We start from the raw sequence: 22,283 nt of genomic DNA, 5'->3' as shown, positions 1-22,283 counted from the left end.
GGTTGGTTCGGTTTATGTGGTAGCGAATAGATACAGCAGATTCTTGGCAAATTGAACGATCTCGGTGCCGCCCAGCTTGGATGTACCGTAGATGCGATCGACGAATGTGATGGGCACCTCGGCAATGGTATAGCCGTGCTGGCGCGCTCGCACCAACATTTCCATTTGAAAGACATAGCCCTTGGACACACAGCTGGCGATGCACTTCTCGAGCACATCCTTTTTGTAGAGACGAAACGAGCCGGTCAGGTCACTGGCATTGGGGCGCAGCAGGACCTGCGAGAGGTAATTGGCGCCGCGTGAGATTAGCTTGCGCTTGAAGTCCCAGCCATAGACACCGCCGTCTCCGGCATACCGCGTGCCCGAAACAATGTCATAGTCGCCCTTCTGTTGCAGCTCGATGAACTCCGGTATAAACTTGGGCTGTATAGGGGTTAGATTCGTTTACACGTCACACGGAGTGTGGTGTTATCTATGCTCACATGATGACTCAAGTCCGCATCGATGATAATTATAAAATCTCCGGTGGCATGTTTGATCCCATGAATGTAGGCTGTACCCAAGCCCAGCTTGGAGGCGCGTGGCCGGAGGATAATCCTATCCTCGCCGTAGATGCCCTGCAGATCCTTGGCCACATCCAATGTTCCGTCCGGACTGCCATCGTCTATCACAATCACCTCGTACTCGTAGCCGCTACATAGAAAGAGACAACTGTACAAAGACTGTTTTTACTCGGATTGGGAATAGCTACTCACCTGGCTTTCATGTATTTGACAATCAGCCATATTATAATAGGTAAATTGTCCTTTTCATTGTAGGTGGGCAGCAAAATGCTGTATTTGTGGGCATTTGTTGGCATTGCTGTATGTTTTTAGCTGTGCAAATGCAATCCAATTAAAGCAGTGTTGCAATGTGTCAAACAGCTGACTGCCTTTCGATGTATCGATATAGCCGATGTTTTAACAGAATTCGTTTTTAGTTAAAGGTTATTGCTGTTTAAAAACAAATACTCAATTAATATAAACATAAAAGCATACAAATTGAAAATTGAAAGCAATAAAAATTAAAAATAAATATATATAAACAAAGATGTTGGCAAAACATCGAGTGCCATAACACCATCGATTGTTTTTACAGCTTTACAACACTGGCCGTCTGCTCCGGGGTCGTGATTGTTTTAATTTTGTTTAAAGTTTTTAGCATTATTTATCAACTTTCGTGTCGTGTGTGCATGGTCGCGGCCGTGTTTATGTCCCGAAGCATAGTTACGTGTGTTTTTAAATCGTCAGAATGGCCAAAAAGATACCATTTAATGTAGTATTTGCCTCAGGTAAACAAGCGGCGGAGCCATCCAAACAACAATACATTTTACCTGCAATATTTTTGTTGATATAATTTTGTTTGTTTTATGGTTTTTATGCGTTTTTTCTTTCATTTTGTTTTAGCGACTGCTGCTGTTCTGCATGTAAGCATCCGTTCACCGCCACCCCTTACCCATGTCGCATTATAATTTGGCTGCACTTGAGAAATCAATACAGCACCTACAAATATGTACGTTTGTTGCTGCAGCAGTTAGATTTTAGTTTTGGACAGACTTAAGTTAATTTCTTAAGGGGTTTACATTTCTGAATAAATATTAGTTTACCCCAAACAGCGTTTTCAATTTGCCCCACACAGTTCCAGGTAATTTGTCATGGAACATTGCAATAGCTCGCAATGCAAGCTAACAACGACGCTTTAAATACCCTAAAGATAATGTCGGAATAAGGAGTAACTCTAGGACTATCTTGTGCTAATTGAAAGGATGCAAATACATCTGCCATGGTCCCAGATAAATCATGGTAATCCTGACAGATTGTCATAATATGCCTGGCCTTTTTTGGTGTCTGCATATCCAATTAGAGATGCGGGCAAAGTTTATTTATTGGCAGTGAGCCAAGCGCTTTATTTTGTACTAAGTTTCCCCCTGAATAGCCTCCGTAGCCTTACCTTTTGTCCTCGGCAGATGTGGCTGGCTTTTTTTACTTGGCCTGCTCCTGTTTTTTCTTCTGCCTATACTTCAGCTTGCTCAAGAGCGATGAAACGGGCGAGATGATAGTCAATACATAGACCAACGATGTGACCAGCATCAAGCCGGGAATAAAATCGTTGTCCACATGTTTCGTGAAGAACTTCGAGTAGTATCCCAGGTAGATGGCGCCCATGCCTAGCGTATAGGTGACCAGGCCGAACAGATTATGGCGGAAACGCAGCTCCGAGGGGGGGTACAACTTGAGGGCCAACTTTGGCTGGAAATAGTTGGCCAGACCACCCACAATACTGGCTGCGCAGAAGAAGCTAGCAGTGGCGCCTGCAACAAATGAAATTTACATAGATTAGCGTCAAGCAGTCAATGAGCCATAAAGTGTAACCGAAAGACACTCACCCACGCACCCATGCCAGGTGTTGAAGTGAACCTCCTTGCTGGAGAACTTGCCCAGTCCCCCCAGGAGGACCATGGAGCCGCCGATGATTTGCAGAATGCCGTGGAAACGCGACTTGTTGCGGTGCGACAGCCAGCGGGTAATGGGATTAACCTTGTAGTGTGACATCATGGCCTGGCCGATTAGGACGTGGAACTGTCCAAGGGAAGAGAATTACTATTTAGCGCATCGATAAGATAAGCACTGATGTGCGTGTCGCTGACAGTGTCTGATTCTTGTCAAGACGGTACTCACACCAATGCCGGTCAGAAACATATGCATTGCCGTGTCCTTGAAGTCCAGGCTGCGGGCCAGCACAAAGAAAAAGGTGGCCACCAAGAAAATCAGCATATGATTTATGCTGTTCAACAGACTTTGTATCTGCAGCCAGGCGGCGGCTCCAGTATAGCCCTCTGCCATGATTCTGTGCTTAAATTAGTGGCGTGGGGCAACTAAAGAGTGACTAAATCCACGCAAAGGTGGCACGTCGCTTAAATGCAAAACAGAAAAAACTATTGAAGAGAGAGCTGGAACAATATAGTCGCCGTTTCGACTAGGGGATACCCTCTAACCAGTTTAATAGGGATAACAGTGCACACGCTAAGTATCTAAGCAAGGCTAATAATATTAATATACGATAGATAAAGTAGATAATAGCAAAAGCATAGGGAACTAAGATCCAAGCGGACATGCAGCAGTGATTATGAATAGCCATACGCACGAGCGAATATGCTCTACTGGTAATGGGTATAAAAAGAGCAGAAGAGAGATAAGCGTTAGGTGTGCGTGGCTCACAGTAAGAGAGAGAGAGAGAGAGTAAGGGAGCAGCTTGTTGCGCTCTCTCGTTCAAAGCACCGTAATGCTGACTTGGTAATTTTGTTTTTTGGTTCCTATTTTTAGACGAGGATCCTAACTTTCCGGCCAGCGAACTGAACACACATGGACCCACTGTGCACGGCTGGAGGAGCACGGTGGACGGCAACCTGACCACACACGACATAATTCTGCGTTTCCAGCAGCCGGCCAAGATTTATCGCATCCAACTCTTAGCCCACCAGTATCTCATACGTAAGTACAAAGTTCTCTTACTGAATACGGTTACTGATGAGATTATTCTCTTTCCGACGACAGCTGAGAAAGTTGAGCTTTGGCTGCACTATTCACCCAAGTCGTTGCCCAGCACACCGTCGTCGCAATACTTTGATTTCCTTGGCTTTGTGGCTCTGGCCGATAATGCCAACACAAACTACAAGTCCCGTGAGCTGCAGAGCGTTACCGTCACTCCAAGGCGGGGCACGCATCTGAAGCTGCGCCTCATCGGATCCCAAAGCAATGAGTACAACAGAACGGGGCAGATCTCCCTGCTGGCGGTCAATGTACTGGGCGAGGATCTGGACGTCGGCACTGGTAGCAATGGCAACGGCAATGGGAATGGCGAGGAGCACATTGTCAGCGAGGCCCCACCGCTGGACACGGCCACCGGGGAACTGGCGCTGGCCTCCATTTGTGATGACTTGCTCTTCTCCATGTACGTGGAGGAGTCCATTGTGAAGTACATCAGGGAACTGGAGCAGCGTAAAACGCTGGCGGTCAGCTCGGAACGATTTGAATACGCCCGGAAGCTGAAGCTCTGCATGACGGCACTGCGGACAGCGGGAGAGCGTTTGGGCCGATACTCGCTGGCCAAGCGGCAAGCGGTGCAGCAGGAGGACTTCACCACCGCCAGGCTAAGGAAGGAGCAGATGGAAATGTATCGAGCGTCTGTGCTGAGGCAGCTGCAGGTGCAGCAGCTCCTGGAGTCACAGGGCGTCCAGAGCTCGAATGATCAGAGCTGTGAGATCTATGCGGGAGGAAAGCCGAGCCTGCCACCAGCTCCAAGTCTCCAGGAAGTGGCCCACGCACTGGCCGAGGCGGCCCTAAGTCCAAAGAGCATTACCAGCCTGAGTCAGGACGATAAATCTTCGACAGATGGTTCTTTGGGACAGGCCAGCAATGAGAGTGTGGTGGTCGTGTCAGCTGCCCCAGTCCCAATCGCACCATCTGCCATCCATGCCACGCCCACACATACTGGTGGCTGGCGGAAGTCCCACGACGAGATACCCCAATCGCCGCGCCTACCATCGCGCCACAGTTCGCCCATGTGCAGCCGCCAGGGATCGCTGCGGCGACGCAACAAGAGTGTTCCTCGCAACTCATACGAGGACTACGAGGAGCGCGCCATACCTACATTGAGGCAGTGAGTCTAAATTTTTTTGAGGCAATAACTGTGCGTAGAAAAAGATTTAAACAAACAACTGTCAATAATTGAGTATTCATTTAGATATCTATCTGTGTTTTTCCACATACAGTGTTGCATGATAGACCATCGATGGTACAGTCGATAGTTGTAGTCATAGTTTGGTTGTTTGCCGACACTAACAAGCATTTTTCCGTAGCCCAACACTAACTGATCGTCGAATGTTTTGAAGTCTTTTGTTGATTGATTTTACTTTCTTTTTTTCTAACCCGTTAACCGTAACCGTAAACGTTGCCATTCCGTAAACACAAAACAAAAATCGTTAAGTTCAAATACCAATGAATTTTTAAGGGAGTGCCAAGGCAATGCCCTGCTGGAAGCGGATCCAAACCGGGGACGTTCGCGCCTCAACGATCGCGAACGTCGCCAGGCAGCCCTTCCCATTCTGGTCTTTGGCAGTGAGCTGGTAAGAATCCTCTTCGTTCACTTTGAATCAAATAAAACATTTACACAAAATGTATCGTGCAGGTGGAGCAATTCTATTCGCGGCAGTTTCAGGACCGGGAGGATGGCTTGATGCGACTGCGGAACTTTCTAAAAGAGCTCGAGGTGGTGGAAGTGGCCAGCAATGAGCACGCAGCCAGTCCCAATAAGGTGGCACGCAGTGCTGCCCTGCTGCTTCATCGAGCCGTGCGTGACGCCGTCTATTCCGTCTTCAGCCAGGCCACGGAGACGGTTCGCGTCCTGTTCCTGGAATATGTGCCAGGACGTGTCTCGCCCAGTGAGGTGGCCCGGTGTGTGGACCGCCTGCTGCCCGAGCTACTAGCCAAATCGGGCGATCCTTCGGCCCGCCTGCACACCCTGGCCCAGCACACCATACTCAGCATTGCCGCCTGTCCGGAAGTGGCCGAGCAGTGTCTGGTGGCTCCGGCACTCTCCCGCAGCGTGGGATCCGGCACCCATCAGCGTCTAGCCATGAGCCGTCTGCAAATGCTCGAGCAGCTGGTGCACACGCAGGGCATCAGCACCGACAAGCACAGTGGTCTGACCTGCCGGGCACTCTCGGAATGCGGATGTTCTGGTATCCACCATCCAGCCGAGCCCGTGCGCAAGGTGGCAGAACGCATACTTCTGCTGGTCTACAAGATCAATCCTCGCATGGTGCGCAAGCAGCTGCCCCCCGACGATGACATCACCCGTCGCAATCTCCTGTACAGACAACTGTTCACCGAATTCGATAAGCTGGATCTGGACCGCAAGCAGGAGCTGCTCGAGGCCAGCAAATACGTGGGGGAGCACAGTTCCGGAGATGCAGCCATGCCACCGGCAGACAAGCCCACAACCAGTTCGGATGCCTCGCGTCTGCTCAAAAGTAAGAGCGGCCAGGGCCTGGGCCTCGCTGCCAGTTCCAGCAACGGATATGCCAGTTGCAATGGAAAGCAGCAATACAACGAGCAGCTGAAACGTTCAATGCTATCCGCATCGAATTCTCGAAAGGGGTCTGCCTCCAATTCGGAATCCACCGAGGACAACACACCCAAGATGTACGTAAAGAGAGCTGCTGTTTGCCTGTTTTTATTGATAAATGTGATTCCTTTAGACATTGTCCTTTTTGTGACTGGTCGTGTGCTGGAAGTGATGCCACCCAGCTGGATCGACACTACTGGAAGGCCTGTCCCTTTCTCACCAAGTGCCCACAATGCAGTCAAGTGCTGGAGGTAGCCGCCCTCAACTATCACCTGACCAGTAAGCAAAACAATTATTATCCATCAGATTCAATGGCTTCATATTTATTTTATTACACAGCGGAATGCGATGCCAAGGAGAGCTATGTGGTCTGCGCCCGCTGTACGGAATCGGTGCACAAGCAGCTCTACGAGCTGCATCAGATGGAGGACTATTGTCGGGGTAGGCATGCGCAACCAAACCAGACCAGTCAATTCTGATCAATTAATTCTGATAATGTTTCGCTCTTTAGAACTGAAAACGGGCGCGGCACGCTGTCCACTCTGCCATGACGATGTGCACCTACCTCTGGATGGCGGCTGGAAGTTGCATCTCCTAAGCGCCGCCGGCTGTCCCGGGAATATACGCAAAAAGAATCCAAAGAAATCAAACTGAATCTAAGTCAATCTAATCGATTAATCGGCATATGTAGCGAATTTACTAGAAGCAACTATACTTATCCAGGATATGCGTATGATATATATGTATATCTAGGTGCATATACATATATACAACATTCCAGCTGCAATGACGTTAATTAAGCGTTAATTAAATCAATTTGTTTTACACTCTACATTCCTTTTAGACACATTTTGTTATGCGAATTAGTTAATTCAAGGATACGGATTAGTTTATGTGTAGTTTCTTTTGTATGTTTTTTACGCAATGTGATTTGTTAAGTATAACACGAATTTTCGAAACGTCCTTACAATAAATACAGCCAGCCCATCCAAACAGTTTTAAATCAAACATTTGAATTATTTATTTCGACTCTGCTACCCCATGGCTGGCGATTCGTGGGTGCGTGTGCTGCCCGCCATGCACTCCACCTGTCCGATTGGACAAGAAGTTCGCATCCAAACAATTTTAAATCTAACATTTGAATTTCTGAGCGATGAGAGGGCTGCAAAGCAACCTCCCAGCAGCCGTATTGGATTTTTCGCGAAAGATCTGACTTTCAGCAAGAGCAGCTTGGAAAACCTGAATTTTTACATTGATTAAGGGAAATAGGGAAAATATTTTTTGTTTTTGTTTTGTGTTTACATCATCGCATGGATGACCGGGCTTTAATCGCAGCTATGGATACTGGTGGCTGAGTCGTATGTGCAGGACATACTCTCGTATATTCATTTTTTTCCGTGTATCGACACGTGTCTTTAACACTTTTTTTGAGGTTATGTTTTTTACGACGGCGCAGCTATTTCCATGCTACCGGTTAACAAGCAACAAGTGTTCAAATGACGTAACATTTATTCCCACCTACGTTACATTTTATTCCCACTTACATTTTATAGTTTTATTTTTTGTTTACCATTTCGGTGCAAGCCTTATTTTAAAAAATAAAACAAAACAAAAAAATGAGTCATCAAAGCTAATCAATATTGTCGAAAATTTATTCATATTTCGAATAAAGTGGTATGATAAGTACAGAGATTCCTAGCTAGCTAGTAATATAGTAATATTAAATTGAAAATTAAAATAGTGGAATTTCCGATCATGGCTTAGCCCATTGTCGACCAGTGGGTATTTCAGTTTATGCTCGAATATTGCAAAATTTTTTCAGCATTTCAGCTGAAAGATATCTTGGTAAAACTTTTTTTTAAGTAAAAAGGAAACATAAATCTACTAGAATAATATACAACTAGTACTGTTTGGCGCGGTTTAACTAAAGGTGTTCAACTGTTTAAATAGAGCGGTACTTAGTGGGTTAAGTTCGTTCCACTGCATATTTGGCGGTATATTTTATCGGTCAATCTGCGGTCACACTGATCGGCGGCAACGTTTTGTTTGCAAATTTTTTTTGCAATAAAAAAAAAATAAATGCCAGCTGAATTAAAGCGCGCGCTATAATTATTTCGATCCATTTTCGTTCGGTGTGTGGTGCAAGTCTATACGAAAATGTGCTGAAAATCATTTAATTACCATCAGGCGCTGCTATTATCAAACCCCACTCCACTCTGCCGCTCCTCTGGGCGTCTTGGCTCGCGTGTTTTCCGCGTAGATTAAAATACTTTAGATTCCCGATTTGGTAGTACCCTGGCTGCACGTGCGTCACGCCACCCCAAGACCGACAACATGCACGAATTATTCAAGAGAATTATGGATTACAAATACCTGAGCCGGTCGCAAATCAATGGATTCGACAACTACAAGGTAGGTAGAAGAAGGATGGATCCAAACCAGTTCTTCATAGACCATCTATTTATAGTTGAATGGTGTATACCTGATGAACATACAGATGTAATATCATTCTCATTTACCATTTCTGTACGTGTCTTGTACTTCTTGTATTTCTTACAGTACAGCGCCATAGACACCTCCCCGCTGAGCCAATATGTAATGCATCCATTCTGGAATTGGCTGGTCAAGGTTTGTGGACACTGCTTAAATACAACAACAAAAAATCAATAATTTTAATCGTGAAATGTCCCTCGACGACGGCCCATTTCAGTTCTTCCCGCGTTGGTTCGCGCCCAATTTGATGACGTTCCTGGGCTTCCTGTTCAGTGCGATGAATCTGGTGCTGCTCTCCTACTACGATTGGAATTTCGAGGCCAGCTCGGGGGAGGAGAACACCAGCCCGATACCCTCGTGGGTCTGGCTGTGCACGGGAGTGAACATCTTTCTCGCCTACACGCTGGACGGCATCGATGGCAAGCAGGCGCGACGCATCGGTCTGTCTGGGCCACTGGGCGAACTCTTTGATCATGGCCTGGACTCGTACACAGCTATGCTGATACCCACATGCCTCTACAGTATATTCGGTCGGAGCAGGGTCTATTCGGTGCGACCGATGCGCATGTACTATGTCTGCCTGACGGTCTACTTTAACTTCTTTGTGTCCCACTGGGAGAAGTACAATACGGGCATATTGTATCTGCCCTGGGGCTACGACCTCAGCATGTGGGGCAGCACTGCCATGTACTTGGTCACCTGGTGGTTGGGCTTCGAGCGTTGGAAGTTCGAGCTGTCGCTGGGCTCCTACGGCACCCTGCCGTTGGGCAATGTCATGGAGGCCGTACTCCATGTGAGTGCCATGGCCAATCTCCCACTCGTCATCATCAACGTCTACAAGTGAGTCAAACCGGAAATCATCTATTGGGCATTTAGCTAATCCCGTTTTTATGCACAGCTCCTATGCCCAACGCACAGGCCGCCTGTTGTCCCCATGGGAAGCAATTCGTCCCATGTGGCCATTTGTCTCATACTTCATTATCCTGCTGCTCTGGCCCTACATCTCGCCCAACAACATCATGGAGACGGATCCGCGAGCCGTATTCATGCTCAGCGGCACCATCTTCTCGAATGTCAGCGTAAGTCATGCCGCCCTCGCCTCTTATCGAACTGTGTCGCGTGTGCGTTGAATCATTTAGATAAGCGACTTGACGGGTGTGTCAACCAGTCACTGGGAGCCGAGGCCCATTGTGTTTACTGTCAACACAGAGGGACAGAGCTTTGCTTTAATGAGCCATTTGACTCGATAAAAACACGAAAAACAAAAACTATTTCTAATGCCGCCGCCCTTCTGTTGCGGTGGTCGGCGCTGTGCCCAGGATGCTGCACAAAAGGACGAGCTGCTGGACGGTGTGGCAGACAAAACAAAAGATAAAATAAACGTGACGGCCTCCGACTATGAGCGTCCGTTGACCCTCAAGTTCTATGCGCGTCACGATTGGCCATATTTCAACTGCACTCCGGAGGAGATTCAGCAAATGCGCGAGAAACTCGATCCGGAGTCATTGAAGATAACTGCCAGACTGTCGGAAGCCCAGAGCCAAAGCAGCACCGAGGTCCTTGTGCGCACCCAGAAAGTGGAGCATGCCACGGCACAGCCCATGACGGTCAATCAAATCTATGGCTGGTATCAGGATCGTGCTCAGCGTTACCTCAAGCAGGATCGCGGCGTCTTCGTCTTTCCACACGAGAACGATCCCCTGATACAGCAGATTCTACGCGACAAAATGAATAAATCTCGTTAATGCTGCACAACTAACAACAAAAACAACACACACAAAACACACAAAAACACGAATTAACACAACAAATTTAAGTCTGTTTAATGAACAATTATTATAAGAAATTAGCTGCCACCCAAACAGGGCCAAAACATATTTGTTCATTGGTTTTTCACACTCTCACTCTTAATTACAGTGCCGCTTGATTGTCTCACAAATGTCGGTGACGCGCTGCGAGGCCTGGCACTGGCAGACACCCATGTTTGCCTTCTCCCTGCTGCTGAGCATGTGGATACCGCTGCTGGAGAGGCCGCTGCTCTACCTGCTGCTGATCGCCACCACCCTGACCCATTGGCACTACGGCGCCAGCGTAGTCAACCAAATGTGCGATCACTTCAATCGCGTCTGCTTCACCGTGAACAAACGGCTGCCGCAAGAGGAATTCCTGAAACGGAAACTGGAAACGGAGCCAAAGCTGCAGCTGACACCTGAAGAGCCACTCAAGAAGGAGGATTAGTCGTCGGCTTCCTATGCGCGTGCTTATGTCAATATTGTTTTGCTCATTTTGTTTTCGGTCAAGAGTTCTTTTGCATGTTCTTCTGTCATTCGTCATGGAGGCTGTTTAGTTAAATGATTTTTATGAGATTATTTGTACTTTTTCATAGTTAGAATTTAATTTTAAAAATGGGCATAATGCCAGTGTATTATCCTAATGGTTGGCGCTTGTTTTTGGCTTTTTATTCAGCAATTATTTGTGCTCTCTGCTGTAATGCTCTCTTCCAAAAATCCCACAATTCACGTAGGGCAGACAGTTTTAGCTTTAATCCACACATAACTAGACCTTATTTGGACTAATCGCTAATTGCCCGTCATAGATTAATTATATCCACTAGTAATCCATGACAAGTGGTCTAATCGGCTGATAAGATTTGACCCAAAACATATTTGATAAGCCATACAAATTCCAGTGCATTAAGTCCACTAATCAATACCTTAAAGCAACAACGACCGACCACAGACCGACCAGTATACAACATCATCTAGGTTAGAAATTTATAATTATTTTATATTTCACATTTACCTACTACTTAAGATCTAATTTCAAACATAAACAAAACGAAAACGAAAAACTATGTAAATTTAAAGCTCGCTTACTTAGGCCTCCGATATGTCCAGCGTTTTGTTTTTATTCGTCTAGACATAATCGAATAACTTCTATGTGCTATGCTTAATTTATTTGCATTGTATTATTTTGTAATTGTTCTACATAGAAGCAGACACAGACAACACGCAACACAACACAAGACAACACAACACAGCAATACTATGTGTAATATTTCTAACAACAAATAACCGCAAAGACCTCTAATTATTTAGACAAACAAAGGTATTTATTATTCTTAAAACAAACCTCAATGTCATTCAACTGTAATGTGACGTCGTCCATAGCGCCACAGCACGCTTATTGTATGAAACGAACACCCACACCACCCACCACACACCACCACCACCTCACCACACCCCTTCTGACACATTGTGTGTGTGTGTGTAAAAGACAAAGAAAGTAAACAAAATAAAATACAATATTTTGAAAATATCCCAAGCATCATTCTGAGATTGTGCTCGCTCGGGCAATGATAAATGCATGCACGAGTTTATATCTATATTCCAGATCGCAGAGCTAACAATTTGAGAGGTTTCAATACCCCCGGCAATGTGATCATGCCTTAGCGGAATGCTCTTTTCAAATGGATATGCGAGCCAACTAAATAGGAGCGTGGAGAGCTGGGTAAGGAATAGCCTTAAAAATTCTGTAACTGGCAGGTATTAAAATTTGAACGTAGCTATGTGCATGCTAAGCATTTATGTTCAATGAATCACAGTGTTTTGAGCTGGCAGTTGATTTGGCGACACAGTTTAGTTTCTAGACAAAATCTAAATCTAAACTAAATTAGTTGGCCCCAGAACATGTGCATATTTAAGTGTATAAATTGCTAGTCTAGTGATCCATCAGATTGCATTTAAACAGTGCAGACATCGACCAGCCGGGTATCCTCGGATCCAGCACGTTCTCTCTGGGTGTTAGTGCATGAACTCGAAGCTTGACGCAGTTAAATATGTATGTCTGTGTATTTATTTATTTGTATTTTCCATAAAGCTCACTTTTTGTTGTTAATAGAAGCCCCACGTTCGGCTGGAAATGAATTTAAATTTGCTCAGCTGACAGCAAGTTTTGAGTACGTGCTTTGGCTATTAGCCGAAGCTTCGAACGGGAGAATGCTTCCTCATTAGCTAATTGGCGTGAAAATTGAATGCCCGTCCCACTGTGCCAGTCGAGCTGGTGAGAACCAAGAAGACAAGACGCCTCGCCCGCACGGCTGACCGCTGGCCAATATCAATAAACAGAGAGCTCCCAAGTCACGCAGCCGAAATGGGCACGGCACAACAAAAAGAAACAAGGAATAAGTAAGTAAGTAAGTAAGTAAGTGGAATGGACTGGACAAAAGCAAACATCAGTTCGAGAATCGAGCGAGAGAAGAAAGCCAGCAGCAGCAGCAGCGGCAGCAGCAGCAGCGAAGTCGGCAGAGCCAGATATGAAAGTTGCGCCTGCGCGAACGGAGATACAACGTCGAAGCGCTGCCCAGCGATCGTTGAATCAGTTGCGAGGCAGAAGCGCGAGAGTTAAGAACGTGAGACGGAACCCAACCAGGCATAGAATCGCATCAACCACATCCCAAGATGATCTGGAAGACTTTCACGCCGCTGCTGCTGCTGCTGCTGCTGGCAGCGACCACAGCTGCGTCCCACTTAGCCTCCAGCACCACAGAGCGGCTGTCGCCCACCACCACCGTCGGTGTGGCGGAGCAGAGCACTCTGATCAAGGAAGAAGAATTTCCGGCCATGGCACCTGCCCAGGCAGTGGAGTCGTCCCAGCCGATTCTGCTGCAGCCGCCACCGATTTCCGGCGCCAGTGGGGCCGATGAGGCACTGCGTCGTCGCACTGTCACCTACGACCAGCGACAGGAGGGGCAGTACAACATTCGGGCCGATCTGGAGAATTTCATGATCCTGCTGATACCGCCCGGACCGCAGGACGGCCTCAGTCTGCTGGACATCCTCAGCCGTGGGGCAGCGACCAAGAACGGCAATCGCAAGAGCCCACAGCGCAGTCCCTCGCTGAAGTCATTCTACCAGAGAAACCAGCTCCAGAGGCTGCAGCAGCAGCAGCAACAGCAACAGCAGCTGCAGCAGCCTGTGGTGGCCCTGCCCGAATACATTGAGGGACGCACGCCCTACCACGTGGACATCTCGGCCAGTGACACCGAGCAGGCGCAGCGACTGCAGCGCCAGCAGGTGGATGTGCTGCCGCCGCAACTGATACAAATGCCGCAGCTCATCAAGCCCTTCCACCTGGAGGCGGAGCCCGAGCTGATCCAAGCGCTGCCGCCGGTGCCGGCCACGAGCAGTGCTGCAGGATCGAAGCTACTCGACAGCTACAATCAGCCGGGATCCCATTACTTTCGCAACTCGCGCGCCCTGAGGGGCGACAACTACCTGGAGACGAACCGACTGGCTGCTGGCGGCGGCGAGTACGCCCCGGCACCGCATCCACGCTCCATCAGCGTGCCCATCTATCGGGGCGAGCTGAGCGGCCAGGCCAATGCCCTGTATCCGCCCATCGATGCCCCGGCCTATGTCCTGAACGAAGCGCGCGGCTGGCAGCTGGATGACGAGCCCACCCAGTTGCAGCCAAAGCATTTGCTGCAAACGGACATCATCAGCTTCGATCTGCTCTCCGATGATCTGGCCGACTCCAAGACCCTGCTCAGGGACGGGCTGGCCCGCTGTGCCCGCGGCGAGAGGCGCGACAGCTACGGCGCGTGTCGCCAAATCGAGGGCTACTGACGCGACACGCGTACGAGAGCTTCCAGACTGCTGCTAAACGAAAGCCTAAATATTAGTTTTATTAGATTAAATACAGTACACACCACACATACATTTTGCACACTCTAGAACTAAGCTGAGCTGAGCCGAGCCTATTACTATTATCTAACAAATAAATAAATGCGAAAAACCCAGTTATCCCCGAGCTTCATAATGATGGGGGAAATGCGGAAGTGCTGGGCACCCGTCTAACGGTTCACTGATGATGCGCCGAAGGATAAGTCTAGATATAATCTTGACAGCCCAGAGCCAGGGGACAGGCACAGGCACAGGAGGCCGTGCAAATAGCAATTACCCAGAGACAAAGGCCAGCCAACAAAGTCCATAATTTTTGCAGGTTTTTGTTGTTGTTGTTGTTGCAGTTTCTATTCGAAACCAGTTTGCAGTTAGAAAGACTGCTAGCCAGCCTCTACACAGCCGCCTCTTCCTGTGGGTAGCGCAGCGGCAGTGCATTCTCCTGAGATTGATGATTGGTCATTGAACCTGGCTATCCAGACGGACGACACACCTGATCACACACACAACAGTGTGTGTTAGCCGCCGCTAACTGGAAGAGTCAACAAACAAACATATATTACATCCCATCAATTAGTATATTTTCGATTTTCGACTTGATGATTTACGATTTCTACAGCCGAAACGAGGTTATTGGGTTAGCTGCTGCTTTCAGAATGAACCCATTTGGGTTGGGCTCTGAAATGTGATACATGCGAGAGATCTAGCGTCTAAGGTGCATGAATCGCTTTCCCATCTGGCGGCAAGGAAGCATTAAATGTGCATCCAAGCCTCAGTGCATACAGTTCCCACAGTTCCCTTGCAATGCGGAAGTCTTTGGGTCTGGTCTGGTCTGGTCGACGGACATTGAACTGTGTCCAGAAATCGGGTTTTTTTTATTCTTCCCAGCATCCCAGCATCTATCGGTGGATCGGTCCATGGTCCATGGTCCAGGCTCATGCTGTTCTATGTGGTGGAACCACGACTCATTCGTCGCACGCTGTCAGAGCACAACGGTCCTGTCTGCGCTGTACGAGTACGGAATTCGAGTTCTCCAGTATGTGCAAATTTACCAATCGCTTGTTCGTCTTTGCCCTGCTGCTGCTGGCTCTGGGCGAGGTGCTGCTGGCACTGCCCGCATTGGCCAAGGGTCGTCCCCCCGGTAGCACACGAAATGTGGTCAACGATCTGCTGGAGTTCTTGTATGACGACTACACTGATAACGAATTTCAACGGGAGGATATCTACTATGATCAGCGGCAGAAGGGACTCGAAAATTTGCAGTTGAATATGGATGGTCTCGTCGTAGCTGCGGCACCCGAGACGACTCTTCACTCGCTGTATTTGATGGCCGAGCAGTATTTCCGTAGGAATTTCCCAAATGTTTCTCACAAAATTAATTTAATTTCGATTTAACTTGCAGGCATGGGCGAAACGCTTCGCAATTTTACTCCAGATCCAGACGAAACTCAATTGTACGAAAAGGATCATATCAGAGAGCCAGAATCCACCGCTACAGAGGACCATACCATAATTCCAGATCCAAAAACTGACATCGAAAGCAGACAGCAGCAAATTGTGGCACCACAAAACGCTAGCCGGTACATATCTAAAACCAAATCAATTTACATCAGTAAATAATATTTATTTTTTTTCATGCTGATTTCAGTCGCCAATCTCAATTGCTGGAATTGCTGAAGAAGCTTAAAAGCAGAAAGATCTAAAGTTATTCTGAATCTATAATTATACATTTATAAAAAATAGTTTTGGAATATTTTGATTTTTAAATAAACTTTTAAATCAACGGAAATAATAATTTTTTACCAGAAATTGGGCAACGATTTTTATTTTTATTATTCATTTTCGCATTTTGACAAAAACAGTTATAAAATTCGAAAATTGAGTGGCGCTAACTACATGACATTCTACATGACTTTTACATGTAATTTTGCAAGATGTGACGTGACTGAAGATTTTTGACACTTTCGATAGGCAAACTATTTTTATTTTCGTCATGGAGTGTTCACCTTTTTTGCTTAAATCCTTTTGTAGTAAAAATCAAATACCATTTTAGAACATTGATTGATCAATCGGATAAAATTATGTGTGTAGTGCTGAGAGTCAGAGCTAGCTAGTAATATTAAACACATTTCAAATTGACCGCCAAACTCAATTTAGCGCACCAAAAATACTGACATTTTTCGCTCTCAATTCGTGGAGAGTTTGCAAAACTAGCTCTCAATTCGTGGAGGGTTTTCAAAATTTGCTCTCAATTCGTGGAGAGTGCTCTCTTTTCAGTGGAGAATAGAGTGTTTTTGTGGAGACTTTCCCTTCATTTTCGTTGTGTGAGCAACATGTTGCTGAAATTTTTCCCATACAAAATCAGATGTATCTTACGGGAACGCGTATGGAATAAAGATTCATTGTTGCGTCATTTCATACGCGTTCCCGTATGAATATCAAAATTGACGAATTTCATATCACAAAATATCACGGTATGGCAGCCCGCAGCAACTACGAATTGCACGAGTCTGGCAACGCCACAAAACGACGACAAATTCGTTTTATGCTGTTTTTGTTTGAACCTTAATATGTAAATAATCCAATAAAAAGGACTTTTGAAAACTTGCCAATCTCTTAAAAAATGTATGTATCTATCGGATAAAATTATTTGTTTAGGGCTGAGAGTCCCAGCTAGCTGGTAATATTAAACGGAATATCAATATCGAGGAATATCAACGTTTCTTGTCGTGTCCGTCAGTATATTTACGGTATATTTTGAAAATGTCACGGTATATTTCGGTATATTTCCGATGGTCAGACGGTACATATATGTTTTCGATAAATCCGCGGAAGACCAGCTTTGGCATTACTTTACAATTTTTAAATAACAACTCCACATCAGAGGCGTGAATTGCAAAAATTTTGGGCCCCGAACCATCAAGAACATTCCAAGCCAGTATAAAAGTCGCTCGCCGAACTACTTTTTAATACAATCGAACCACTGAGCAACTACGACGCAGTTGGACGTGCACCAAAAATAAAAACTCGACGCAGCAGCTACCTGTACGAAATAAAACAATAATAAACTGATAACTAAATTAACAGTTTGTCAAACGTAGATAAAAATAGTTTGAAAATGCCCGAGAAATTGCTGAAAATCACCTATCAGGGCCCAGACGTGGCTGGACCCCAAAAGAAGCTGAATGCATACTTGAGAATGCCTTCACAGAATTTCAACATATTGCGTCGCGAAATTGAGATGTATCTGTTCCAGGAGCGCCAGCTGGCCAGGTGTGAGATCAGGACCTTCTGGATTGGTGAGTGCAGTGCTGTTACATAATGCAATTGCATCGAGTTCGATGAAATGCAGCTAATTTGCATTGAGGGCACAGACACAGGCCACAGATCGAAACTTGCAAATGGACAAAGCAAATGCATATTGCTCAATGTAATTGCAACCGATACGGTGGCAGTGTTGACAGTTTAGCCATTAATGCTAGCTGTTTTATCCATACTAAAATTCGGCCACTCGGCCATTCGCCAATGTGAATCACCTAGAAAAAAACCTTTGATAAGAAAAAAACAAAAATATATAGATATTTGTATGACTCATAATTATTTTGCTATTAATTCCTTTGCACCCAGATCACGACCACGATGAAATCGAAATTGTCAATCAAAATGATTACGAAGTATTCCTGGCCAAACGCGAGGAGAAAATGCATCTGCAGATTGCACCGCTTGTCCCTGTGGTGGAGGAGTCGCAGAAGGCTAGGGCCGAGGCTGCCGCCACGGCTGCTCCTCCCTCTGCCGATGACCCGAGCAATTTCGTCATCCATGACGCCGTTGAGTGTGACGGCTGTGGCTTGTCGCCATTGGTTGGATTCCGCTACAAGTGTGTCCAATGCCCGAACTTTGACCTTTGCCAACGCTGTGAGGCAGCTCACAAGCATCCAGATCACTTGATGGTCCGCATGCCCACCAATAACGGGCCCAGTGTGGTGGAGGCTTGGATAAGTGGCGCGAATAAATGTGGCCGGCGCTCGGGCCACCGCTTCCGCGGGCACTGCCCGTTCGGAGAGGCTGCTCAGGCAGCAGCAGCTGCTCCAGCAGCAACAGCTGAATCGCCCAGGGAGGGTCGCCGCGAGCGTCGACATGCCCGGCGCCATGGCAACGTATTGTCCCAGTTTGTGGACATGATGATCAACATGCCGGAGAACAACACTCCAGCCACTTGTGCGTCTCCAGCACAACAGCCCAAGGAGAAGGAGCCAACAAAGGCTCCTTCTACTGTGGAGCCCACAGCAACGGCCCAAAAGGCAACCGAGACCGAATCAAAGCCAACCGAAAACAAGCAGACCAACACTGCTGCTCCAACTAAGACCGAAGAGCCAGTGGCTGCTCCACGCACTAAGGAGTCAGAGCCATCCGAGGCCCAGGCCCAGGCTAGCACTCCCACTACTCCAGTTATTAATCTGGAAAGTCTTTCGCAGATGGTGCCACCTGAGTACATGCGTGCCGGCATTGAAATCTTGAACAATTTCAGCGAAATGTTTGCCAAGATGATTGATCCCACTGAGTCGCCAAATTCTGGTAGCTATGCAGCTTCGACAGCTTCATCCACTGAGGCCGGGAAACCAGCCTCGACAGCTTCATCCACTGAGGCAAAGAAACCAGAACCAGAGCCAGCAACCAAGCAGGCTGAATCAGCCAACCGATCGACAGCAGCCTCTTCTGTCTCGTCGTCAGGTCTGGCTTCCCTTGAAACAGAACCCTTGTTGCCCAAGCCAACTGACAGTCCAGTGGCCGCCGAGCCGGTGAGGGAGCGCCGCTCAGATAGCTTGGATCCCGACTGGCAAGTGATTGATTCGCTAATCACTCTGGACCCACAGGAGCCCACAGTTGCTCCACAGGGGCCTGTGCGCGATTTCGGTCAGTTGGGGGAGCTCCTGCGTCAGCATATGCAAGAGGAAGAGCAACGCGAGCAGGCCACAGTCAACACCCAGACTTCCCAGGTTGATACAGTGAGCACTTCGACTTCCACATCGGTTCCCACCAATAGCATCGGCACCTCTCCAGCAGCCCCTACTGCCCCCGAAGAGAAGCGTACTCCGATAGTCTATCATAACGGTAAGTCTACAAAGGAATATAAATTCATATATAATATAAATATAATCCCTATTCATTCCTATTTTGTTGCTTAGATGAACGCATCAACGACTCCATACACGCCATGATGGCCATGGGATTCAGCAATGAGGGCGCCTGGTTGACCCAGCTACTGGAGTCGGTCCAGGGCAATATACCAGCTGCTCTTGACATTATGCACAATTCGCAGAGTCGCAACTAAATATATATTTTAAATAAACGTAAATATATTAATTATACTCGTATATATATATTCAATAACTGTAGCATCCATTCAAAAATGTAGTTATAGGATTTGATCCTTTGGTGATTGATTAACAGCGTTAAAAGCAACAACAACAATATGTAGAAAATTTTATGTATTTTATCTCTCAAATAATCAAAAGTATATTATCACATGCAGCTCTGTATAATTATGTCAAATACCATTAAAGGCACAACAAATAAACAACAAAATATTTAATCTTGAGAGATTTTTATAGAAGTAATTATTATGCATTTCCTGATGATATCCAATTCTAGTTCTACATATTCTATCTAATTGTTTTCATACTTTCTAGGGCAGTTATAAATTTCCTAATGCACTTAAAGATCTTCTCTGGTTTGTACTGGCTCTGCTGCGAAGAGACTATTCGATATCAGTACAAAGATATCACGCAGAAATCTTCGCAATTCGTAGTTTGAGGTAGTTATGGTGGCAATAAATGTAAAGAATTTGAACAGTTTCTGGTGGTGGGCTTTCCATTGGCGCCGCCCGAAGCCCGTATTGTAGCCGAACATTTGCGAGACCATCAGTGCGAGGAAGCCAGTGAGGCCGAAGAAACGATGAAGGAATTTCAAGCTGACGCTACTGCTGCCGATGAAATACAGAGGGAGACCGCTTAGCACGCTGCCCAGCAGCAAACCACAGCCGACTATGCCTGGGGGAGAGAATAAATTAAACATTGCTACACGAGTTGCGGGCGAGTGCAGATGAACTTACCAAAGAAGCCGTGATTGCTGCGGAAGTGCCGTACCGTAGCGTTGGGATCTTCTCGTTTCCGTTCCAGCTTCTGCCATGTCTTGATGGCAATACCTCCGACGCCGACCAGGAACGCCAGCAGCCCCAGCGCCGCATGCACGCGATTCAAGTTGGTCGATCCGATCCATGCCTCCAGACTCCTGCTGTTTCTCACCAGCAAAGCCTCGCCCATGAAGAACACAAACTGTAGGTGGGATGGGCATGCTTTTATAGGAATATGTACCCGATCCAAGCTCCAATATACTCACAGCAATTGTGCAGTAGAAAGCATGTCCTGCCGTGTGCGCCAGCTTCAGTACCAAACACTTGTAGACGATGGCCACGGTGATCCCAGTAAGAAGAACGTGCGAGATGAGGGTGCAGAAGCTAAAGTAATATCCTGCGTAGCTACTGGAACCATTCTGCTGATCCGCAGTCTCGCAGACATCGCCCAGACAGCCTTGTAATTCTTTGATGGTCATGTTGTTGATATTTGTCCTTATCTGGTACGTGAGATGCGCACGTTCGGGTGATAAGTTGAGTGGCACTGGGCACTATAAACTGATGGCAAGGCAACTGGTGGCGTCTGCTCGCTTTGGATGTTAGGCAGCGTTTGACTCGTTCATGCCACGAAACAGCTGGAAAAAGCGATCAGCGATCGCTCGCTGTTCTCTCAGAGAGTTCAGAATTTGCGAGAAAACCAAAAAAAGTGAATTACACTTTCAAAACAAGTGGAGCGCGGTGTTTCCATGGTGAGTCAGCTGTTCGTTCACGTGCTTTACCTTGGCGCGTAAAAGGTGGCAGCAGCAGCAGCAGCCAGGTGTGGTGTTGCTCCGGCTGTGCTGTGATTATTGCGATTATTGTTATTTTCGGAGCATTCTAAAACCAGTTTGTTTAATTAGCCCTGCCAAATGTCCGGTATTATTCATGCAAAACTTTCCAACTTGACCATCAATAAGCTCTCTGACAACATACTCTTCTCATAAGTAGAAATAATAGTTTGGGTCCAACCCAAGAAACTGTCCAAAACGAGAAACGAGTGTTGTGAAATGGCGGCCCAAAGAAATGGCCTGATAAATGTTGTTGTTGGAGCAACAACTTGTGGATTTGTTTGTGTGTGGAATTGGCATTGTTTCTGTGGAGATAATAGCTCTAAATATGTACATGCACAAGTACTATGTACTGTTTGGGTGCGCGATAACCCATGTTTATTGAATAGGAGTCCCCTGCTCTTACAACTTTACATACATATCACTCTGCGATCTGGGACCGCTTCTATTTACATATTTACAAACATGTTGGTGCAAGTCCAACAAGGTAACAGTTATACAAGCAGATTATCTGTCCCACCGGGCGGGGGGGTTCACCAAACAATAAACCGGTTTAGCGAATCTTCTTTAGATATGTATATCTTTTGTTTATTAGTCATTCTGTCTATATACTTTTCTCTTTTGCAAGGAAATGTGAAATACACGCAGATGGATGACGTCATTCTTTGGCCCAAAGAGAGAGAGAGAGAGAGAGAGAGAGAGAGCGATACAAAACAACAACAGCTGACGCAGCTGAGAGAGGTAAATAGAGAGAGCGAGAGAGAGTTTGATATATTTATAAGTGCCATGGCAAAACCGTTGTACGCTGTATTTCCCATCGGTACGCCGGCTTCGTTGGTGTTTGTTGCTAATAAATAATTTAAACAAAGCGAGACGACCCACCCACCAATTAATCACACTTTGATTTTGGGTTTTTCCAAATATTAAGAGCCAAAACAAACTACAAAATATCTGTTGTTCGGCGAAAACTCAGGAATTCTCAGG

General features: G+C 46.6%; 9 protein-coding genes across 11 annotated transcripts; 6 read left to right on the top strand and 3 right to left on the bottom strand.

Moving 5' to 3' along the window:
• Nucleotide 1: 1 nt before the first annotated feature.
• On the bottom strand, nt 2–922 carry LOC111079642 (dolichol-phosphate mannosyltransferase subunit 1). Its single transcript, XM_022374902.2, has 3 exons — nt 756–922; nt 483–693; nt 2–423 (listed from the first exon to the last, which is right to left on the bottom strand). Exons 1-3 carry the CDS (start codon nt 857–859, stop codon nt 13–15), a joined length of 726 nt encoding a protein of 241 aa, XP_022230594.2. The 5' UTR covers nt 860–922; the 3' UTR covers nt 2–12.
• A 112-nt stretch (nt 923–1,034) lies between these two features.
• LOC111079641 (centrosomal protein of 104 kDa) lies at nt 1,035–7,168 on the top strand. Of its 3 annotated transcripts, none has more exons than XM_022374901.2 (8): nt 1,125–1,330; nt 3,363–3,530; nt 3,594–4,698; nt 5,050–5,164; nt 5,227–6,242; nt 6,299–6,444; nt 6,505–6,606; nt 6,677–7,168. In XM_022374901.2, exons 1-8 carry the CDS (start codon nt 1,291–1,293, stop codon nt 6,817–6,819), a joined length of 2,835 nt encoding a protein of 944 aa, XP_022230593.2. In that variant the 5' UTR covers nt 1,125–1,290; the 3' UTR covers nt 6,820–7,168. The 3 variants fall into 3 exon arrangements, 2 of the variants coding, with proteins under 2 accessions (XP_022230593.2, XP_041448404.1); XM_041592470.1 differs by having other exon boundaries at nt 5,026–5,164; XR_005967609.1 differs by lacking the exons at nt 3,363–3,530; nt 3,594–4,698; nt 5,050–5,164; ... (2 more) ...; nt 6,505–6,606; nt 6,677–7,168 and adding an exon at nt 1,446–1,645 and having other exon boundaries at nt 1,035–1,330.
• On the bottom strand, nt 1,861–2,939 carry LOC111079643. The gene is made up of 3 exons (XM_022374903.2): nt 2,718–2,939; nt 2,426–2,618; nt 1,861–2,350 (listed from the first exon to the last, which is right to left on the bottom strand). The coding sequence occupies exons 1-3, from the start codon at nt 2,880–2,882 to the stop codon at nt 2,022–2,024; spliced, it is 687 nt and encodes a 228-aa protein (XP_022230595.1). The 5' UTR covers nt 2,883–2,939; the 3' UTR covers nt 1,861–2,021.
• Nucleotides 7,169–8,182: 1,014 nt separating the features above from the next.
• On the top strand, nt 8,183–11,508 carry LOC111079636 (ethanolaminephosphotransferase 1). The gene is made up of 5 exons (XM_022374894.2): nt 8,183–8,577; nt 8,725–8,793; nt 8,876–9,498; nt 9,557–9,737; nt 10,576–11,508. Exons 1-5 carry the CDS (start codon nt 8,500–8,502, stop codon nt 10,894–10,896), a joined length of 1,272 nt encoding a protein of 423 aa, XP_022230586.2. The 5' UTR covers nt 8,183–8,499; the 3' UTR covers nt 10,897–11,508.
• LOC111079637 lies at nt 9,847–10,539 on the top strand. Its single transcript, XM_022374895.2, has one exon. The coding sequence runs from the start codon at nt 9,936–9,938 to the stop codon at nt 10,401–10,403; it is 468 nt and encodes a 155-aa protein (XP_022230587.2). The 5' UTR covers nt 9,847–9,935; the 3' UTR covers nt 10,404–10,539.
• Nucleotides 11,509–13,013: 1,505 nt separating the features above from the next.
• LOC111079625 lies at nt 13,014–14,458 on the top strand. The gene has a single exon (XM_022374882.2). The coding sequence runs from the start codon at nt 13,119–13,121 to the stop codon at nt 14,283–14,285; it is 1,167 nt and encodes a 388-aa protein (XP_022230574.2). The 5' UTR covers nt 13,014–13,118; the 3' UTR covers nt 14,286–14,458.
• Nucleotides 14,459–15,299: 841 nt separating this feature from the next.
• LOC111079634 lies at nt 15,300–16,081 on the top strand. Its single transcript, XM_041592393.1, has 3 exons — nt 15,300–15,684; nt 15,742–15,919; nt 15,988–16,081. Exons 1-3 carry the CDS (start codon nt 15,378–15,380, stop codon nt 16,040–16,042), a joined length of 540 nt encoding a protein of 179 aa, XP_041448327.1. The 5' UTR covers nt 15,300–15,377; the 3' UTR covers nt 16,043–16,081.
• Nucleotides 16,082–17,159: 1,078 nt separating this feature from the next.
• Nucleotides 17,160–19,921, top strand: LOC111079627 (protein ref(2)P). The gene is made up of 4 exons (XM_022374886.2): nt 17,160–17,384; nt 17,441–17,638; nt 17,967–19,451; nt 19,526–19,921. The coding sequence occupies exons 2-4, from the start codon at nt 17,458–17,460 to the stop codon at nt 19,669–19,671; spliced, it is 1,812 nt and encodes a 603-aa protein (XP_022230578.2). The 5' UTR covers nt 17,160–17,384; nt 17,441–17,457; the 3' UTR covers nt 19,672–19,921.
• LOC111079631 lies at nt 19,752–21,427 on the bottom strand. The gene is made up of 3 exons (XM_022374890.2): nt 20,739–21,427; nt 20,452–20,674; nt 19,752–20,389 (listed from the first exon to the last, which is right to left on the bottom strand). The coding sequence occupies exons 1-3, from the start codon at nt 20,949–20,951 to the stop codon at nt 20,055–20,057; spliced, it is 771 nt and encodes a 256-aa protein (XP_022230582.1). The 5' UTR covers nt 20,952–21,427; the 3' UTR covers nt 19,752–20,054.
• Nucleotides 21,428–22,283: the final 856 nt, after the last annotated feature.

The sequence above is a fragment of the Drosophila obscura genome, unplaced genomic scaffold (assembly GCF_018151105.1).
Source record: "Drosophila obscura isolate BZ-5 IFL unplaced genomic scaffold, ASM1815110v1 contig_179, whole genome shotgun sequence".
Taxonomy (NCBI): domain Eukaryota; kingdom Metazoa; phylum Arthropoda; class Insecta; order Diptera; family Drosophilidae; genus Drosophila; species Drosophila obscura.
Note: the sequence above shows the minus strand (reverse complement) of the source record. Positions and strands in the feature narration are given on the sequence as shown.

Bases quoted from the DNA above. Each gene is read 5' to 3' on its own strand.
- LOC111079642 (XM_022374902.2), bottom strand. From the start codon at position 859: ATGCCAACAAATGCCCACAAATACAGCATTTTGCTGCCCACCTACAAT. The intron at 694-755 runs GTGAGTAGCTAT...CTTTCTATGTAG, and splicing joins GTCAAATACATGAAAGCCAG to CGGCTACGAGTACGAGGTGA. The intron at 424-482 runs GTGAGCATAGAT...ACCCCTATACAG, and splicing joins ATGCGGACTTGAGTCATCAT to CCCAAGTTTATACCGGAGTT.
- LOC111079641 (XM_041592470.1), top strand. From the start codon at position 1,291: ATGGCCAAAAAGATACCATTTAATGTAGTATTTGCCTCAG. The intron at 4,699-5,025 runs GTGAGTCTAAAT...AAAATCGTTAAG, and splicing joins GCCATACCTACATTGAGGCA to TTCAAATACCAATGAATTTT. The intron at 6,445-6,504 runs GTAAGCAAAACA...TTTATTACACAG, and splicing joins CCTCAACTATCACCTGACCA to CGGAATGCGATGCCAAGGAG.
- LOC111079643 (XM_022374903.2), bottom strand. From the start codon at position 2,882: ATGGCAGAGGGCTATACTGGAGCCGCCGCCTGGCTGCAGATACAAAGT. The intron at 2,619-2,717 runs GTGAGTACCGTC...TCCCTTGGACAG, and splicing joins TGTTTCTGACCGGCATTGGT to TTCCACGTCCTAATCGGCCA. The intron at 2,351-2,425 runs GTGAGTGTCTTT...CATTTGTTGCAG, and splicing joins CACCTGGCATGGGTGCGTGG to GCGCCACTGCTAGCTTCTTC.
- LOC111079636 (XM_022374894.2), top strand. From the start codon at position 8,500: ATGCACGAATTATTCAAGAGAATTATGGATTACAAATACCTGAGCCGG. The intron at 8,794-8,875 runs GTTTGTGGACAC...GGCCCATTTCAG, and splicing joins TCTGGAATTGGCTGGTCAAG to TTCTTCCCGCGTTGGTTCGC. The intron at 9,738-10,575 runs GTAAGTCATGCC...TCTTAATTACAG, and splicing joins CCATCTTCTCGAATGTCAGC to TGCCGCTTGATTGTCTCACA.
- LOC111079637 (XM_022374895.2), top strand. From the start codon at position 9,936: ATGCCGCCGCCCTTCTGTTGCGGTGGTCGGCGCTGTGCCCAGGATGCT.
- LOC111079625 (XM_022374882.2), top strand. From the start codon at position 13,119: ATGATCTGGAAGACTTTCACGCCGCTGCTGCTGCTGCTGCTGCTGGCA.
- LOC111079634 (XM_041592393.1), top strand. From the start codon at position 15,378: ATGTGCAAATTTACCAATCGCTTGTTCGTCTTTGCCCTGCTGCTGCTG. The intron at 15,685-15,741 runs GTAGGAATTTCC...TTTAACTTGCAG, and splicing joins GATGGCCGAGCAGTATTTCC to GCATGGGCGAAACGCTTCGC. The intron at 15,920-15,987 runs GTACATATCTAA...TGCTGATTTCAG, and splicing joins GCACCACAAAACGCTAGCCG to TCGCCAATCTCAATTGCTGG.
- LOC111079627 (XM_022374886.2), top strand. From the start codon at position 17,458: ATGCCCGAGAAATTGCTGAAAATCACCTATCAGGGCCCAGACGTGGCT. The intron at 17,639-17,966 runs GTGAGTGCAGTG...CTTTGCACCCAG, and splicing joins GATCAGGACCTTCTGGATTG to ATCACGACCACGATGAAATC. The intron at 19,452-19,525 runs GTAAGTCTACAA...TTTGTTGCTTAG, and splicing joins TCCGATAGTCTATCATAACG to ATGAACGCATCAACGACTCC.
- LOC111079631 (XM_022374890.2), bottom strand. From the start codon at position 20,951: ATGACCATCAAAGAATTACAAGGCTGTCTGGGCGATGTCTGCGAGACT. The intron at 20,675-20,738 runs GTGAGTATATTG...TCCCACCTACAG, and splicing joins CTTTCTACTGCACAATTGCT to TTTGTGTTCTTCATGGGCGA. The intron at 20,390-20,451 runs GTAAGTTCATCT...TCTCTCCCCCAG, and splicing joins CAGCAATCACGGCTTCTTTG to GCATAGTCGGCTGTGGTTTG.